At 28.8% G+C, this 15,049-nt stretch overlaps 2 protein-coding genes across 3 annotated transcripts; both read right to left on the bottom strand.

Moving 5' to 3' along the window:
* Positions 1-1,980: 1,980 nt before the first annotated feature.
* Positions 1,981-4,175, bottom strand: LOC111298648 (GDSL esterase/lipase 1-like). Of its 2 annotated transcripts, XM_022893373.2 has the most exons (5): positions 3,799-4,172; positions 3,581-3,702; positions 3,026-3,256; positions 2,676-2,931; positions 1,981-2,587 (listed from the first exon to the last, which is right to left on the bottom strand). In XM_022893373.2, exons 1-5 carry the CDS (start codon positions 4,049-4,051, stop codon positions 2,349-2,351), a joined length of 1,101 nt encoding a protein of 366 aa, XP_022749108.1. In that variant the 5' UTR covers positions 4,052-4,172; the 3' UTR covers positions 1,981-2,348. The 2 variants fall into 2 exon arrangements, with proteins under 2 accessions (XP_022749108.1, XP_022749109.1); XM_022893374.2 differs by lacking the exon at positions 3,026-3,256 and having other exon boundaries at positions 2,221-2,587; positions 3,799-4,175.
* A 4,500-nt stretch (positions 4,176-8,675) lies between these two features.
* On the bottom strand, positions 8,676-10,805 carry LOC111298647 (GDSL esterase/lipase 3-like). The gene is made up of 5 exons (XM_089745014.1): positions 10,526-10,805; positions 10,305-10,426; positions 9,748-9,975; positions 9,398-9,653; positions 8,676-9,309 (listed from the first exon to the last, which is right to left on the bottom strand). The coding sequence occupies exons 2-5, from the start codon at positions 10,365-10,367 to the stop codon at positions 9,071-9,073; spliced, it is 786 nt and encodes a 261-aa protein (XP_089601140.1). The 5' UTR covers positions 10,368-10,426; positions 10,526-10,805; the 3' UTR covers positions 8,676-9,070.
* Positions 10,806-15,049: the final 4,244 nt, after the last annotated feature.

Below are 15,049 nucleotides of genomic sequence, written 5' to 3'. Positions count from 1 at the left end.
CTAATATTTCAACATAAATTTTGAAGTCATTAGACTCAAGATCTTAGGATAAATTTGAAATAATATGGTATCATATTTCGAATGGGCATTTAGGGGTGCTATAATCTTCTCCACATGTAAACGACTCCTGAACCCTGTTCTGGTTAGTAGACCCGAACCTATTCTTTTAGAGATCCTTAGTCAGGCTTAGGAGTTCTTTAAAAGGATAGATTCCTTAAATGACCAATCACACCTAATAAAAAAGATTGATGACGATTCTATTTATTTATTAAATCTAGCGATAAATCCCCGGATCTAAAGTTATGACACACATATTCCAAATACAATTATGCGTGTTAATGAAGATCAATTGGCCCTATATTTGAAATATATGAATAGAAATGCAATTCACATACTGTAACTATACTGCTATGTAAAAAATTGGATAGAATTTCTAACTAATTTTATAATTTCCATATAAATTATTTTTTACCAAATTTAAAGTTATTAGTTGAATGAGTAATAATTAAAAAAATAAAGAAAAATATAGAACATAAAAAATTCAAACATGATAAAAAAATATAAATGCTATCAATAACATGAATTCATGATCAAATTATTTCATCAATGTAACAAATTTCAAATAATAAATAAACACTATATATAAAAATATATAAAAAAACTGATTGACTAATTGTAAAAATATATAAAAAAATAACTTGAACATCTTGTTAGAGTAAGAATATAACCAACTTGTAATTTGTTTCTTCAATTAAAAGACTTTTTTTTTTTCTCTCTTTACTTCTTTAATTTTCTTCTCTGGTTCTCTCTGTTTTTGTTTAAAAACTTGAAAGTAGCAAAAATAGGGAAGATGGACGAAAATGAAAGACTGATTACTTTTATTTACAATCAATTCTATTTTTTTATAATGACCTTAAAATATTTTTTTATTTACAAATCTATCACTTCCAATTATTTTAAGTTTCACTTTTTCATATTATATATATATATATATATATATATATATATATATATTGAGTGGGGACATTATAAAAAAATTAAACTTTTTAAATATTTTTATAATGTATTTTTGAAGGGATATAGATCTCAGTGTGGGCAATTGCCCCAATGACCCCATTATGCATCCGTTCCTGGGTGTGGTGTAGTTTAATTAACGTAATTATTTTTAAGAAATAATATTTAATTTTAAAAATAATATTTAATAAATTTAAGATTTAATTTTTGACAATTATAATTTTTTTTATATATTAAGTATCAAACTTTACGTATAAAAAAAAGTTCTTGTTCATATAAAATAGGATCTGCAATATCTGAACTTGGAAGTGCATGTAGAAGCCTGGGTTTTAAACTTTAAACCTGATCGTTATGTTCAATTAATTAATTTTCCATAAAAAAATGTTTAGGGTAACTGACAATTATTGAGCAAATTTTTAGCTAATCATACAACCCGGATCCTAATAAGGTATTTATTACAGTATTTTATTTTGTTTTGGGACTAGGAATATAACCTTTCAATCCAAAGTCCTCCTAATGCCTAACAAAAAGAAAAAGATGGAAATTTACTTCGATCAATTTACTCTCTGAATTCAAATTCATTCAACTTAAATTTCTTGATTTCCTCGTATATCTTTTATACTACTTCTGGTACAGTTCACAATTTTCAAAATTTTTTTCTTGTGATTTGGGAGATTTTTGGATCTTATACCGTACATCTTTTCTAAGTGCTGATCCGAGTAAGCTTTTATGCCGAGTCTAATGAATCAATAAAATGTTATTTTCACACAATTTTTCAACAGATTTGAACCCTAAAAAATAAAGATAAAAGCACACTCTTTTTGTTGCCAACCCTCAAAATTTTCAAGTTTGTACTTGTATGTTGATAACATTGGAATAGTATTTTGTTTCTGTTTGGGATACGGTAGTGATGTTGACCAGTGGACCCCAACTAAAGGATTATAGGAAAATCTTCTTTTTTTTGTAGGATATTTGGAATTTCATTTATTCAAATGAAGCAGGGGAAGCCTGCCAGGAGAACGGAACTAAACTACAAAGCAGTGAAGGAAGTATAAACAGAGCTACAAACAACAAAATTCAAACAGATTTCCACTAAGCTCCCAGTTGGTGAGAAGAACCTTATTAATGTCATCATCTGCAATGTGATTAAGCCCCTTCAATTCCGCAATGCAGTTCAAGAGTTTTGAAATTGATCTTTGACTTACCACCATGAAGCCTGATATTCCTTTCTATGTCCAACTCAGATAGATGTAGGCACACCAAGCCAAACAAAGCATACCCTTGAGCAAGGATTTAGCCAACTGGTCTTGGAAAAATATTGCTATGTATTATTATTAAAGAAAATTAAATAGTGCTTTGAGATTGTAAGGCCATGTCATTTTGGGGGTTCCATGCCACAACAGCTCTGCAAATTGCCGGTTGGCCCTTTCAGTGGGGTGACCAGAGTCAAAGAACATATATTCACTAGCCTTTTCACATAATTGATACTCTTTTATCTGCCTCTTCCCCCCACAGCTTGATTGTCCTCTGTATGGACCACTGCCACAGCATGCCATATTCCCCACCTTGAAACCTTCACAAAAATAAACCTCAAAATGTAACTTAAAAATATAGTGTTCCTTTTTTTTCTTACAACGAAGTATTATAGTCATGAGACTTACCATATTTTGAAGGGTTGTTTATTCTTTCACTTGAAGAAGTATAGAAATTATGATTTGCGAATTTGAATCCTTCTAATTGGTTCTCCAGCTTCTGGAGGGCTATGGAAAGTGCTTTATTGTGCAGATGTGCTAGTGTTGTTACTTTTTCGAGGCAAGAACTAGTGTTTCTTGCCACAAGCAGTTTCATGCCTGGTATACATCCCAATGGCCCCAAGCTCAGAAACCCAAATTTCCTTCCTCCTTTCTTATATATTTCCTGACACATTTTAAGTAAATGCAGATTATGAGCAACTGATATAAGAGAGAAAAACAAAGGGTAGAATCATATTTCTATATTTAAATATGATTACTTTGATTGAAGCAGTAATGTTGCCAATCACCATTGCAACATATTCTTCTTTGGAGTAGGATTGAAGCATGCTTGAGTTTTGAACAATAGAGACAAAGTAATCGTTGCTTCCTATGCTAATTATATATAGGGCTCTACCCAGCAATCTCTTGGCTTCTGCATCACCTAATTCTTGTCGCAACAATTTCTCAATATTCTTGAAATAACTTACTTGAGTATTTAGGTCTATAACCTGGATTAACCCAAAAGGAAAAAAAGAAAAAAAGTAGGAAGGGAAAGAAAATGAAAAAGTAAACAGTGGTTAGAATTAGAAATGCTACCGTTAAAGCTGCATCTAGCAGATCTCGGTTTAAATCTCTGTACATGCAATTCTTTTCTCTATCCTGCGAACTTTTTTATAAAAATAAAAATAAAAAAAATAGAAGAGAAAAAGTCATAGCAATATACTTTTCATTCTAAATGCTAGAATATAACTATAATTACTATGTATGGCTATGTTTGTGTCATCTAAAGTGACTTCAATCAATAAATAAGCTAATGAAAAAACATCACATACAAATCCTTGATGAGTTTCAACCAGAGCACCAGCTCCTGCAGAAGCAAAGTTCACCCCATCCATAAATTTATTGTTACCAGGTTGTAAGTATGGTGGGATTAAAGGTAACCCTGCATACTCCGCTGCAACATAATTTTGAGAATCAGAAGAGTTTTTATTTGTTTATTATTTTTATTGAAGTTGCTATAACAAAGAGAAAAACAATTGAAGTGCTTTACCAATGAAATCTGGAATAAGACGCCCATCAGAAAATCGTCCAGTGGGGTACTTAAAGAAGGTTTCTCCATATGGCCAAAAGTTTGCCTGATAATTAACAGTGGTGTTGATATAGTTGTTGTTTCCAGCATCAAAAAGTGAGTCACCAAAGATGAACAAAGCAACATGGTTTTCTGGCAGATTGTAGCAGCTGATTAAGCTGAGAAAGGTTGTATAGCAAAGCAAGGAACAGATATGGGTCCTTAAACTTGCCATGTGAAAACCGAACACTGGTTTGCTTTATGTTATGCATTTCCCTTATAGTTCAATGTCACATACTTGTAGGGTTCTTTTTTTATTTTTCTTTGTTGACTGTGCTGCAGAAACAGATATAAAATACAGTCTGGATTGTGGGTTGCGTTGGCTTGGAGACGTTGGTCCACGACTCGACCTAATATCAGAATAATAAAACAGATATTCCAATCAGTAAGCCTTCGTAGTGCCCAAGGAAAACGTAGATAGAGTTTACCAAGATTTTATTTAAACTTGGGCAACCAGGTTCATTGCATATATAACTACTTGGCCTTTATATTATCTGATAAGATTCAAATGAATGTTTATTGGACTGCAATTTTTGAATTTTTTTATATTTGCTGGTTAGTAGTTTTTAATTTGATCAGTTAAATACATATTTGGTCCCTAAATTTTAAAATTTTTGTCATATTAGTATTTTAATTTTTTTTTATCACATTAGTATTTTAATTTTGAAATCTATTATCACGTTAGTACTTTTGTATAATGTCGTTAGTCAATTTTGCTAACGTGACATTAACATTTAACATTATACTGATATGCGTAAAAAAAAGTTCAATCAATATTATAACATCATTATTACATTAGCACAAAAAAATTCAAAAAAAAATTTAAAAAGCTCTAAAAAATTAAAAATTTAAAAAAGTTTTAAAGAACTTAAAAAGATTTTTAAAAAGTTTATTAAAATTTTTAAAACTTGAAAAAAATTTAAAAATTTCAAAATATCAAAACAATTCTAAACATTTTTTAAAAAATCTAAAACATTTTAAAATTTTTTAACATTTATAAAAAAAATTTTAATTTTAAAATATTAAGAATATTAAAAATTTTTAAAAAATTCTAAAAGTTTTTTGAAAATTCTAAAAATTTTTAAAATTTCAAAAAATTTGAAAAATTCAAAAATTTTTTTAAAAGATAAAAAAAATTCAAAACAATTATAAAAATATTTAAAAATTTTGATAAAATTTTTAAAATATGTGTGAAAAAGTTATCGTTTACATCTGTTTAAAACTTTTGATGCTGTTAAGAGGTAAAAATGTAAAATTGTTATTTTTGTTCTATTTTAACAATTTGCATAGCTTCAATACATGGTATTAAACTTATCAGAATAATTAAACTTAGTACAGTTGATATGGGTGAAAAAGCTAACATTTACGTTTATTTAGGACTTTTTATGTCGTTAAAAGGTAAATTGCAAAATTAATAATATTATTCTATTTTAATAGTTTGGATAGTTTTAATACATGATATTAAACTTGTCCGAATTATTGAACTTGATTTCTACGGTTGATATGTATAAAAAAATTATCGTTTACGTCTATTTAGGACTATTTTTGTTGTTAAAAAGGCAAAAATACACATTTGCTGTTATTATTTTATTTTAACAGTTTAGATGGCTTTAATACATGATATTAAATTTTTTCAAATAGTTTATGTGAAAAAGTTACTGTTTACCTTTGTTTAAGATTTTTCGTGCCATTAAAAGGTAAAAATATAAAATTGTTATTATTGTTCTGTTTTAACAGTTTGCATAGCTTCAATACGTGATATTAAACTTTTTCGAATGATTGAACTTGATTTTCACAGTTGATATATATGAAAAAGTTTTTGTTTACCTCTGTTTAAAATTTTTTTTGCTGTTAAAAGGCAAAAATACAAAGTTGCTATTATTGTTCTGTTTTAACAGTTTGGATAGTTTCAATACATGATATTTAACTTGTTCAAATGATTGAATTTGGTTTCCATGATTAATATGTGTGAAAGGCTAAAATGTTTTAATTGTTTACGTTTGTTTAAGACTTTTGTATTGTTAAAAGGCAAAAATATAATTTTACAGTTATATTTCTATTTTAACAATTTAGATAGATTAAATATATGATATTAAACTTATTTAAATTTTTGAACTTGATTGACATGTTTAATATGCATGAATAAGTTGCAGTTGATATGTATTTAATAATAACATATGTTCTTATATAGAAGTTTGAGATGAGTGAAAAAATTGGATGTGTGAAACTTTTTCGATTAACTTACACAAAAAAGACGAATCTTACTTGAATGTTGAAACATAAAAAATTGTGGTAATTTGTTACATTTGTTTTATACAAAAAGTAAATATTTACTATTTAAAACATATTATGAATTAATCATTAAGTTTGATATTTTATCTGATTAATTTACATGAGAAAGCGAAAAAAAAATGGTTGCTGAGATTGAAGTAGCATATGATGGTTCTGTCAAAATGCAAGAATTGAAAAATCATACTTTCACAGAAGTTGCTAGAAAAGAAAGACATGGACAGGTTCGAGGCCTTGAATTAGGTTTAACACCATCTAGCTACTATGTACGTAGCTCTCAGCAATTTACATTCTCAGCAAGTCAATCTTCACAAGACATTTTTATATTGAGAGAGGAGTTGCAAATTATGCAACAACGTTTCCAGCAAATGGAAGCAGAAAGAGAACATGAGTGTGCTAAAATTGAAGAAGAATGTGCAAAAATGAACCAAGAACATGCAAAATTTTAGCAATTGCATAATCAATTTGATATTCTTATGAATTTTATGCAACAATAATTTTCAGGAACTAATCTAAATGTTCTATCAACTCAGGTATTATATTTAGTAACTATTTATATTTTTTAATATAAAAATAGCTTATTATTAAGTGTTAAAATTTGTATAATATTATTCAGTAGGTTATTGAGCACACTAGTGACAAATGTGAAAAAAATCCTTCATCAAATGGTAGTTTTTCAAATTTATGTAGTCATTAATTTCATATATTTAAAATTTTTTTGTTAATGTACTAAAATAATTTGAATGTTATTGCATGTATTAATAAACTTTGTGTTACATGCATATTTGAATAAAATTATGTATTTATAATATTCAGTTTATGAATTTAAGTTCATTTTTATTTCTTTTAATATTTTTATTTAATGATAATAATAAATATTAAAAGAAATTTTTTTAAAAAAGTAAATTTCTTAATTTCACTGCGTTTGTATTAAAAAATACCACTAAATATTAAATTAACAGCATTTTTTTTATATAAACATCACTAAATTAACGACGATTGTGCTTACAAATGTAGTTAAATTAACTACATTTCTTATAAACGATGTTATTTTTCCCAATAATAGTATAGCTAACGCTCTTAGTGGCGTTTTTGACAAACGCTTTAAATCTTTTAGTGATGTGTATAAACACCGCTAAACGTTAAAAAAAATGTTATTAAAAACATAAACTCCTGTGGTGTATATACACAAATTTTCAAGTTTGAAAGTTCATTTCAAGATCCAAATTTTTCAATAAAACATCAAACAATTATATTTTCACATGAGGAACTTTAAGTTGAGGAACTTTAAGTTTGCCGATTTCACCTAAGACTTGGATAGTTGAATAATGTAAGAATTTAGTACAACTTTAGTATGAGCATTAATGTAGTTTCCTTTTGGTTTCATGGAAGTCTTCTTCTCCCCGCTATGGAGCCAACATGTCCTTCAGAAATGACAAGTTTTTCTTGACTACCGTTTTGGCCACGATCCGTTTAAGCCAATAGCAGAACACAAAATAACAAAACGGATGATGTTTCCTCGCATGTGGACGCGGGCGTGATTTTCTTGCGAAGATCCGTCCATTTTCAGTGAAGAGTGGTTCATGGATTTTAAGTCATTTTGCCTTACAACTAATATACATACTCTGAAAAGTAGTCTTCTACAGCATTTTAAGTCATAGGATCACTTTCAATGGGAATGCGGAGGGGGTGTGGTGTAGTTTGATTCACGTAACTATTTTTAAGAAATAGTATTTAATAAATTTAAGATTTAAATTTTTGCACTTATAATTTATTTTTTTTATATATTAAGTTACAAACTTTTACGTATCAAAAAATGTTCTTGTGTATATAAAACAGGATTTGAAATATCTGAACTTGGAAGTGCATGTAGAAGCATGGGTTTTAAACTTTAAAATGTTTGGCTCACAACCTGATCTTTATGTTCAATTAATTAATTTTCCATAACAAAATGTTTAGGATAACTGACAATAATTGAGCAAATTTTTAGCTGCTGATGCAACCCGGATCCTAATAAGGTATTTATTACAGTATTTTATTTTGTTTTGTGACTAGGAATATAACCTTTCAATCCAAAGTCCTCCTAATGCCTAACAAAAAGAAAAAGATGGAAATTTACTTTGATCAATTTACTTTCTGAATTCAAGTTCATTCAACTTAAATTTCTTGATTTCCTCATATAACTTTTATACTACTTCTGGTACAGTTCACAATTTTCAAAATTTTTTTCTTGTGATTTGAGAGATTTTTGGATCTTATACCGTACATCTTTTCTAAGTGCTGATCCAAGTAAGCTTTTATGCCGAGTCTAATGAATTAATAAAAAACTATTTTCACACAACTTTTCAACAGATTTGAACCCTAAAAAATAAAGATAAAAGCACACTCTTTTTGTCGCCAACCCTCAATTTTTTTTTTGTTTGTACTTATATGTTGATAACATTGGAATAGCATTTTGCTTCTGTTTGGGATAGGGTTGTGATGTTGACCAGCACACACCAACTAAAGGATTATAGGAAAATCTTCTTTTTCTCGTTGGATATTTGGAATTTCATTTATTCAAATGAAGCAGGGGAAGCCTGCTAGAAGAACGGAACTAAACTACAAAGCAGTGAAGAAATTATAAACAGAGCTACAAACAACAAAATTCAAACAGATTTCCACTAAGCTCCCAGTTGGTGAGAAGAACCTTATTAATGTCATCAGCTGCAATGTGATTAAGCCCCTTCAATTCCGCAATGCAGTTCAAGAGTTCTGAAATTGATCTTTGACTTACCACCAAGAAGCCTGATATTCCTTTCTATGTCCAACTCAGATAGATGTAGGCGCACCAAGCCAAGCAAAGCATACCCTCGAGCAAGGATTTAGCCAACTGGTCTTGGAAAAATATTGCTATGTTTTATTATTAAAGAAGATTAAATAGTGCTTTGAGATTGTAAGGCCATGTCATTTTGGGAGTTCCATGCCACAACAGCTCTGCAAATTGCCGGTTGGCCCTTTCAGTGGGGTGACCAGAGTCAAAGAACAAATATTCACTAGCCTTTTCACATAATTGATACTCTTTTATCTGCCTCTTCCCCCCACAGCTTGATTGTCCTCTGTATGGACCACTGCCACAGCATGCCATATTCCCCACCTTGAAACCTTCACAAAAATAAACCTCAAAATGTAACTTAAAAATATAGTGTTCCTTTTTATTTTTACAACGAAGTATTATAGTCATGAGACTTACCATATTTTGAAGGGTTGTTCATTCTTTCACTTAAAGAAGTATAGAAATCATGATTTGCGAATTTGAATCCTTCTAATTGGTTCTCCAGCTTCTGGAGCGCTATGGGAAGTGCTTTATTGTGCAGATGTGCTAGTGTTGTTACTTTGTCAAGGCAAGAACTGGTGTTTCCTGGCACACGTAGTTTCATGCCTGGAAAACATCCCAATGGCCCCAAGCTCAGAAACCCAAATTTCCTTCCTCCTTTCTTATATATTTCCTGACACATTTTAAGTAAATGCAGATTATGAGCAACTGATATAAGAGAGAAAAACAAAGGGTAGAATCATATTTCTGTATTTAAGTATAATTACTTTGATTGAAGCAGTGAGGTTGCCAATCACCATTGCAACATATTCTTCTTTGGAGTAGGATTGAAGCATGCTTGAGTTTTGAATAGAGACAAAGTAATCGTTGCTTCCTATGCTAATCATATATAGGGCTCTACCCAGCAATCTCTTGGCTTCTGCATCACCTAATTCTTGTCGCAACAATTTCTCAATATTCTTGAAATTACTTACTTGAGTGTTTAGGTCTATAACCTGGATTAACCCAAAAGAAAAAAAAAAAAAAAAAGAAAAGAAAGGAGGAAGGGAAAGAAAATGAAAAAGTAAACAATGGTTAGAATTAGAAATGCTACCCTCAAAGCTGCATCTAGCAGATCTAGGTTTAAATCTCTGTATTTGCAATTCTTTTCTCTATCCTGTAACCTCTTTTATAAAAAAAAAAAAAAAGAAGAGAAAAAGTCATATAGCAATATACTTTTCATTCTAAATGCTAGAATATAACTATAATTACTATGTATGGCTATGTTTGTGTCATCTAAAGTGACTTCAATCAATAAATAAGCTAATGAAAAAACATCACATACAAATCCTTGATGAGTTTCAACCAGAGCACCAGCTCCTGCAGAAGCAAAGTTCACCCCATCCATAAATTTATTGTTACCAGGTTGTAAGTATGGTGGGATTAAAGTTAACCCTGCATACTCAGCTGCAACATAATTTTGAGAATCAGAAGAGTTTTTATTTTTATTTTTTTATTTTTATTGAAGTTGCTATAACAAAGAGAAAAACAATTGAAGTGCTTTACCAATGAAATCTGGAATAAGACGCCCATCAGAAAATCGTCCAGTGGGGTACTTAAAGAAGGTTTCTCCATATGGCCAAAAGTTTGCCTGATAATGAACAGTGGTGTTGATATAGTTGTTGTTTCCAGCATCATAAAGTCAGTCACCAAAGATGAACAAAGCAACATGGTTTTCTGGCAGATTGTAGCAGCTGATTAAGCTAAGAAAGGTTGTAAGCAAGGAACAGATATGGGTCCTTAAACTTGCCATGTGAAAACCGAACACTGGTTTGCTTTATGTTATGCTTTTCCCTTATAGTTCAATATCACATACTTGTAGCGTTCTTTTTTTATTTTTATTTATTATATTATTTTTTTGTTGACTGTGCTGCAGAAACAGGTATAAAATACAGTCTGAATTGTGGGTTGCGTTGGCTTGGAGACGTTGGTCTATGACTCTACTTAATATCAGAATAATGAAACAGATATTCCGATCAGTAAGCCTTCGCAGCGCCCAAGGGAAACGTGGTTAAAGTTTACTAAGATTTTATTTAAACTTGGGCAACCAGGTTCATTGCATATATGACTACTTGGCCTTTATATTATCTGATAAGATTCAAATGAATGTTTACCGGACAGCAATTTTTAAATTTTTTATATTTTCTGGTTAGTAGTTTTTAATTTAAGTTAAATACATATTTGATCTCTAAATTTTAAAATCTTTGTCATATTAGTATTTAAAAAAATTTTCTGTCAAATTAATATTTTAATTTTCAAATATATTATCACATTAGTACTTTTGTATAATACTATTAGTCAAATTTACTAACATGGTATTATTAATATCCAACATTATATTGATATGTGTAGAAAAAATCCAATCAATGTCTTAGCATTACATCAGTATAAAAAATTCAAAATTTCAAAAAGTTTTAAAAAATTAAAAAGTTTTAAAAAACTTTAAAAATTTTACTAAAATTTTTAAAACTTGAAAAAAAATTTTAAAATTTCAAAATTTCAAAGTTTCAAAACAATTCTAAAAATTTTTAAAAATTCTAAAATATTTTATCATTTATTAAAAAATTTTATTTTAAAAAATTATAAGAATTATAAATATTTTAAAATATTAAAAATTTTTAAAAAATTCTAAAAGTTTTGTGAAAATTTAAAAACTTTTAAAATTTCTAAAAAATCAAAAATTTCAAAAAAATTTTAACATATAAAAAAATTCAAAAAAATTTTAAAAATTCTAATAAAAATTCTAAAAATATTTTAAAATTTTTTTAAACTTATCAAAAAATTACTCAAAAAATTAAAAAAATTCTAAAACATTAAAAAAATTCTAACAAATTCTAACAAATTTTGGAAAATTATAAAAAAGTTTAAATTTTTTTAAATTTATAGAAAATTAAAAATAAGATGATTTTTATAAATTATAAAAACTATCATAATTTGAAAATTTACAAAAATTCTGAATATTTTTTTAAAAAATAAAATAATAAAATTTTCTAAAATAATAAAATTATACAAATCAATAAAGAAAATGTATAAAAAATTTTTGAAAATTTCAAGTTTACTTAATTATTTTTGAATTCTTTAAAATTACCGAGAAATTTTAGAATTTTTAGAGTTTGGAGTTTGAGAGCACCAAAAAATTGGTAAAAAAACGATACTGTCAGGTGGTTGCACTCAAGCTGTGACGCACCTTCGATTACCGTCTGATGGGTTGGTGATAATTTGGCGCCTTGTCTTTGGCTTCAATTTTTGATCTTATTTGTCAGCTACCCTTTTCCTTCACCCGATACGCCAATTAGAATATACTAAAAATTACAGCTTCTCACTCGCTTCCTTCCTTTACAGTTTAATTTAAATATTTTGGCATCTGGGTTGGGGGAGGGAAGAGTGTTTTTATTTCTTTCTTGTTTCACAGCTCAATTTCAAGTGTGTTATTTGGATCATCAAAGCTTTTCTAATAGCCATTCAAACTTCATCTAAGATCTACTTTGAGGTATAAAAAGAAACCCTTATACATATATGTTAATTAGTATATACTACAAATTAAGAAGAATTGTTGGAAAATCACAATCCATGAAAAATATTGAACCACAAATTGTGGAATGCAATCCGTGACAGAATCAAATTGAAAAGAACCGTGTAACAATCCCAGGATATTGTTTCCCTTTTTTTTTTGTTTGTTTTCTAAATAATAATTGGAAGAATTTTGTCAGATTATGCGACAATGCCCACTTGGATTGGAGCTCGTCATTGTCAGTAAAAAGCATCACAAACCATAACCTCTTCCTCTAAAAACAACCCGGATCAGATTATTACCGATTCTTTTTCAACTAGAACCTGCCTCGAACAAATTTGAACGGCTCCGATTGCTCAATAATTGGCAGTGGACCCCAACTGACTTGAGCTCCTGATCAAACCCGCCCCCTCTTACTAGATCTCGTGAAACACCACAGCTCCAACCCCTGTAACACTTCACAAATCCAACAAGAAGAACAGAAAAAAAAAAAACAATTATGAGAAGCAGTTATGATGCATAAAACAAAATTTTTAATATACATACTGCTTTATTATAAATTATCAATAATTTTTTACTTATATGAATTTATTTAATTAGAACATAAAAAGTTGTTATATTTGTTTATGTTGTACTACGTAGACATATTTGAAGTAGTTACATAACGATAAAAGATTCAGTTATATAGCACATTATTGATGGTTATATAATAATTATCGATTTAAATTTCAAAACATCTCTTTGATAGAATTGAAGAGTTAAATAGATCATTTTTACTATATCTAATATTTTATCAAAGTTAAAAGATATCAATTTTATTTATAAAAAAATGACTTAATCAAAGAAAAGAGTGAAGAAAATCTTTGAAGGTATCTAGCTCTTATTACTTAAGTTGATGATACTGATACTCAACTTGATAATCTTAATGTTCAAAGTGATGAGGAGGAAGACGGAAAAAAGACCCCAATGAGTTTGAATTGTGAAAAAAAAAAGAAGCATTTTTTTTAAGTTGCCTTATTGAAAATATAATTTATTACGTCATAATCTTGATGTGATGCATATAGAAAAGAATGAAAATTTTTTATTAGGACAATTCTTAATGTGAATAATGGATCAAAAGATGACTTAAAGAGTCGGCTTGACCTAGTTGATATGGGGATTCACCCTGACCTTCATCCAAAGTTGCTTCTTAATGACAGATATTTGATTGCCTCTTGCTTGTTTTGAGATTTCTAAAGATGAGAAAGATGTGTTTTGTAAGGTTTTGAAAAATGTGAAAGTTCTAGATGGCTATATGTCAATTATATCGAAATGTGTGAATCTAAAGGAGCGAAAACCTTCTTTATTGAAGTCACATGATTATCATATTTTGATGCAAGACTTACTTCCCATTGCTTTGCATTCATCAATGTCAAAGCAAGTCACTTCAGTGATAATTGAATTGAATAACATATTTAAAGCTCTCTGTGGGAAAGTTCTGAATATGGAAGAGCTTGACAAACTTGAAGATCGAGCCGTGATTACTTTATGCCATTTAGATAAGATTTTCCTTTCAAACTTCTTTACTATTATGATGCATTTGGTTATCCATATTCCATATGAAGAAAAAGTCGATGGATCAATTTATTATCAATGGATTTATCCTATCGAAAGATATTATTTGTTAATAGCTTGATTATGTTGTTAGTGTTGATCATATCACTCTAGTTAAAAAGATATATGACATATATTTTATGCCTTAGGTTTTTAAGCAGGTAAAGTCTTATTGTCATAATAAACGTTATTCGCAAGGTTTATTGCTAAAGGATATTTATGACATTTTATTCTCATTATTTGAAAGATGTTGAAACAAGATTTAATAGACCATCAAGAAATGTTGGTATGCAGTGTACTAACTTTGCTTATGGTTTTCTTTTTGAAAGTTTTGGACAACCAATAGACAAAGTTGAAATGGTGAAGTTAGATGATAAATCTTGGGTATAAGCACATCGATATATTCTTTTCCATCATGACTCAATTGAATTGTTTCGCATGTAAATTTTCTTACAAGGAAATAATTCATTCCATTAAGCATAATTTATCGTATTTTCTTATTGTTAATATTTTATCATGATGCTTTATAGTGAGTATAGAAATAATTTAAGAGCTCGTGCATATTATCGATGATCAAACCTTTGAGAGCTTGATAAGTTATTTACCAAAAACTTTCATGAACGGTTAAGAGCAACTGTAAGTAATGCCATACTTCTCATTATGAGAAATGTACATAGAATGCTTAGGGTATAAATAAAATTAATAACATATACATATTTATTCCACTTTTATAGGTTTGGAGTGGAAAGCTTGTTTAAAAAAGAGGTGAAGTATCTTTCATAAGATCTGAACAAGATTGTGAAACGATACAAAGATTTCATTATCAATGGATTTAGATTTCATACTAAATCCCATGAGTGATTTAGAAGTACACAAAATTCAAGAGTTATTGTTACTTCATCAACTACTAGCTATGCTAGTGCTAG

Source organism: Durio zibethinus, chromosome 16 (assembly GCF_047325235.1).
Source record: "Durio zibethinus cultivar Kanyao isolate XHJ-2024 chromosome 16, ASM4732523v1, whole genome shotgun sequence".
Lineage (NCBI taxonomy): Eukaryota > Viridiplantae > Streptophyta > Magnoliopsida > Malvales > Malvaceae > Durio > Durio zibethinus.
This window is presented reverse-complemented; position numbering and strand designations above follow the sequence as displayed.